This window comes from Spermophilus citellus (genome assembly GCF_964194105.1).
Source record: "Spermophilus citellus genome assembly, chromosome: X".
Taxonomy (NCBI): domain Eukaryota; kingdom Metazoa; phylum Chordata; class Mammalia; order Rodentia; family Sciuridae; genus Spermophilus; species Spermophilus citellus.
In genome coordinates this window covers 114,330,856-114,335,251 of record NC_138190.1, presented here as the reverse complement: position 1 = coordinate 114,335,251, position 4,396 = coordinate 114,330,856, and the positions used below count along the sequence as shown (strand labels likewise).

Genomic DNA, 4,396 nt, shown 5'->3' with positions numbered 1-4,396 from the left:
CTGTATTTGCCACATGATATTTTTAATGTGATCAAACCTTCCATGTTTTTTTTCTCATAATGTCTCCTAGGTTTTAAATGCCATCTTTAAAAATTCCCCTGCACCAAGTTTATTAAAAATATACAATGCCTTCTATTATTTTATCTATAAGTAACTAATTAAAATAAGCTTTTAAGGCTTTTTCAAGAATAAGAAACATGATAAAGCACAATAATCTTAGAAACACTTAATAAAGGGGTTATTAACAAACCTGAGAGCATGGTATAGAGAGCTAACAGAACATCATGTCTTACCTTGGGGCCAATAACATTGCAGAGAGGTGATGACCACTTCCAGGCCTAAAGCAATGAGGAGGGAAAGTTGTGTGTGTAGGGCAACCTCAGGAACACTGTGACATGGTCAAGGTACACAAATTAGTGTGTGGCAACCTGCAGGAAAGGTGTCAGGGCAAGACAATAAGTAAATAGGGATAAATCCTCTATAAAATCATTTTCCTTCCTCTAATCTATCACCAGAAATCAGAGACCAAGGAAGCCCATGGAATTTATTTATAGTAATGAGCCTCTCAAGCAAGGTGTGTAGTTGATATCCAACCAGAGAAGCAGAACCAATGGGAAACACATCCAATACATACACAAATCACTTCTCTGTGAGTGTGAGTGTGAGTATGTGAGTGTGTGTGAGAGTGGGGGAGTGAGAGTGTGAGAGTGTGAGAGTGTGAGTGAATGTGTGAGTGAGTGTGAGTGTGTGTGTGTGTGAGTGTGTGTGTGTGTAGGGGGTTATTACAAGGAGTTTCCTTACCCAATCCATTGTCAGGCTGGATGGAAAGTCCAAAGTCCATGGGGCATGCAATCAGGAAGGGAAGATCACAAGAAGGTAGACTCTCTCAATCAGGAGCTGAAGAGATTGAAGGAAGGTCCAGGGAAAGGCAGAGCAGTTGCAGACTCAACCACTACCTCAGGCCAACAGTCAGCAAACAGCCACAACAGCGTGAAGATCCCTAGATGGAGAGATGTTGAAAGGCTTCCTTCCTTTCTTTCTGCTGCTTTGTGTTTCTGTTCTCAGGGGGCTTAGCCTTCCTTTTAAAGGGCTTCCATCGGAATAGGCCAGGCCCTAACAAAATCTGCCTTTTGACTTACTCAACAGAAACTGATTAGAGACTTTAATTACAACTGCAAAATACCTTCACAGCAGTACCTAGGTTAGCCTTTGATTGAATAATTCAAAGAAGGTGTGTTTTCGAGAAAAGAGCTATTGCCTCAGGGAATTCCCCTTAGCAGCTCACAGCAGAAATTCTGGGGACTGTAGTTCAACCTAGCCAAATTGACATGTTTCATGAACTATCTTTTGGGGCATAGAGCAGGATGTTAGAAGGGTGAAGTCACCTGGAGAAGCAAACAGAAGATAACCAGCATGAAACACATGCTTATCTTTTATTTTCCAGTGCTGAACCCAGGGCCTCATATGCTAGGCAAGTGCACAGCATTTAGCTATATTCCCAGTCCCTTATCATTTCAATTGACAAAATGTTCATATAGTTGTGGTTACAAAATGATGTTTTGAAATATGTGTATATTGTGGAGTAGCTCAAAGTTAGGTATTCACTGGAGGATGTCATATGTAATTACATTTGTATTCCCAGTTAAAAGATGGTTCTTAAAGATAGAAGGACTTAAAAATCAGCATACTACAGTGACAAAGCCACATCAGGGTTTATAGCAGCTCAACTCAACAGCTAAACTATGGAACCAACCTAGGTGCCCCTCAACGGATGAATGAATAAAGAAAATGTGGTACATACACACAGTGGAATATTATTCAGCCTTTAAAAAAGTATGGAATTACACCATTTGCAGGTAAATAGAAGGAGCTGGAAAATATCATGCTAAGCAAAATAAGCCAAACCCCAAAACCAAAGGCCGAATGTTTTCTCTGGTAAGTGGATGCTGATCAATAATGGCAACAGGGGTACGAAAGAAACAAAGAACTTTGGATTGTGCAAAGGGGAGTCAAGGAAGGGGAGAGGGGGTGGGGATGGGAAGGATAGTGGAATTAGATGGACATTATTACCCTATATAATGTATGGTTACAGTACCTGTGTGATTCTGAACCATGTACAGCCAGAGGAAGGAGAAGTTGTGTTCCATTTGTGTACAATATGTCAAAATGCATTCTATTGTCATGTATAATTAGAACAAATTTTTAAAAAGATAGAAGCATCTATTGTTTGGCATCGATTTATTTATTGACCAAGTAAGTAAGTACTTAACTAAAGCAATGAGTTAATACTTTAATGTAGGAAGTTAGGAGGGGCAAAAAGGAAAAACAGGCATAAAGACACACATATGTTAAGGGGATGTATCATTCCCTTCTTTCTTTTTGGGTTAAAGATAAACCCCTTTATAATCTATATCTTCTTCATAAATAAAAGTGAAACAAAAAAAACCAAATGGTTTTAATCTGGTACCTATGTGCATCTTCTCTTTCCATATATAACGTTTGCAAAATGTCACAGTCCACTGGTCAAGTATCTAAACGAAAAAGATACCAGGAAGGAAAAAAATATTAACAAAAGAGCAGCTCAGGAGGCTGGGGCAGGAGGATGGCGAGTTCAAAGCCAGCCTCAGCAAAAGCAGGCTGCTAAATAACTCAGTGAGAGCCTGTCTCCAAATAAAATACAAAATAGGGCTGGGGATGTGGTTCAGTAGTCAAGTGCCCCCAAATTCAATCCCCAGTACACCCTCAAAGAAAGAAAGTTCAAGAAGGTGGCTTTGGATGGCGTGAGGCGGCCATCTTCAGTAAAAGCAGACAGTGTGCAGGAAAGCCTTGCCAGTCTTCTTCTCGAAAGCTTGCAGCATGCCATCAATGTCATTCTCCATGTCACTCAAGTGCTGGATACACTGGCAGATCTCACAGATAATGAGCGCTCCCCGGGTGGCCTCTCTATGGTTGTCCACGATGTCCACGTTGATCACGTGCACTGGCTGGCAGGTTACCTGTTCTCTGGAATTAAGAACTTCCACCACCTGGTCGTAGACTAGCTCTTTACATGTGAAGATCAAATCAAACTCATCTTTACAGTCCTGGAACCTTTCTGGCCGGAGCTTGATTCTCCTATTTCTGTCTAACATACGTAAAATGCCATTCTGGGCATAGAAGTTTTCATCCTTCCTAAGAAGATCGTGGAACATCTCATCATATGTGGTTCTGAAATCATAAACATTTTGCTTGCCAGGTGCTGGTCCTGGAAGCCTCAAGTGAGTTCCTGTTCCAAAGGATCTGACATTGAATCCTCGTTTGCTGAGGAGGCGGTGCGCCTCCATGCTCCGGTTCTGGTTATTGGAGCACACGACAGCCACCCGCAGATGCCACCAATGGAGATCCATCGCCATCCTGTACTTCCACCCACCTGCTTCAGCCAAAGCACAATGGAAAGCAGCTAATCCCAGTCAGGGATGAAAACAGCTTTATGCAACTCAGAGCCCGGGAATGCCAAGCAGCCCGCTGGTCCCTAGAACCAAGGAGAGACCCCCGAGTTATAGTCAGGTTTTTTCCTGTTGCAATTAGGTCCTGAAAGAATTCCCCACGCAAAGACACTTCACCGGGAGAATTCCAATTTTATTGCAACAAGCTGTGTGCTTATATAGAACTAAGGGGGAGATGGTAGGGCTTAGATAAATGGCAGGCCACCCGTTTATTGGCAAGTTCTTCCAGATATCAGCTCCGGAGCCCAGGAATTAGTTCTTATTGGGGCTAAGGTTCCCCGCCAGCGAGGTTTGAAATTGGCGCCGGCGGGAGAGTTCTTTTCACAGGGCGGGAACTTTTCACGCCACTGCAGAAAAGAGGAAGGTAGGAAGAAGAGGTCCTTAGGCGCCATGTTGGGTTTTTTTCCTCTGGGGTACGGCTGCCATTTATACTTTTCCCAACAGGCCCAACAAGAAAAATTTTTAGAGGAGGAAAGTTTGGGGGCTCACGGTTTGGGAAGTCTTGTCAGTAGAAGGCTGGCTGTATTCCTGGGGGCTTCAGATGAGGAGGAACATCATGGTGGAAGAACGTGGTGGAGGGAAGCAGCTCTCGCGATGACCAGAAGCCAGAGCCAGGTCTGCACTTGCCACATACAAATATATACCCCGAGGCCACGCCCCAGTTCCCGCCTCCTCCAGCCACGCTCCACCTGCCTCCAGTTCCCACTCAGTTAATTCCACCAGGGATTAATTCACTGACTAGGTTAAGGCTATAACCCAATCATTTCTCTTCCAACCTTCTTGTGTTCTCTCTCCTGAGGTTTGGGGGACACCTCACCTCCACACCATAACACCCTACCTCTCCCAAGGGCAGGCTTCCCAAAGGTCTGGCCACAGTTGGCCAAGGCCAAGTGCTCTCTCCTGAGGCCCAC

General features: G+C 43.8%; 1 protein-coding gene across 1 annotated transcript; it reads right to left on the bottom strand.

Moving 5' to 3' along the window:
* Positions 1 to 2,795: 2,795 nt before the first annotated feature.
* LOC308639524 (RNA polymerase II subunit A C-terminal domain phosphatase SSU72-like) lies at positions 2,796 to 3,392 on the bottom strand (the record flags this gene model as incomplete). The annotated part of the gene is made up of 1 exon (XM_081277738.1): positions 2,796 to 3,392. One exon carries the CDS (start codon positions 3,390 to 3,392, stop codon positions 2,796 to 2,798), a length of 597 nt encoding a protein of 198 aa, XP_081133864.1.
* Positions 3,393 to 4,396: the final 1,004 nt, after the last annotated feature.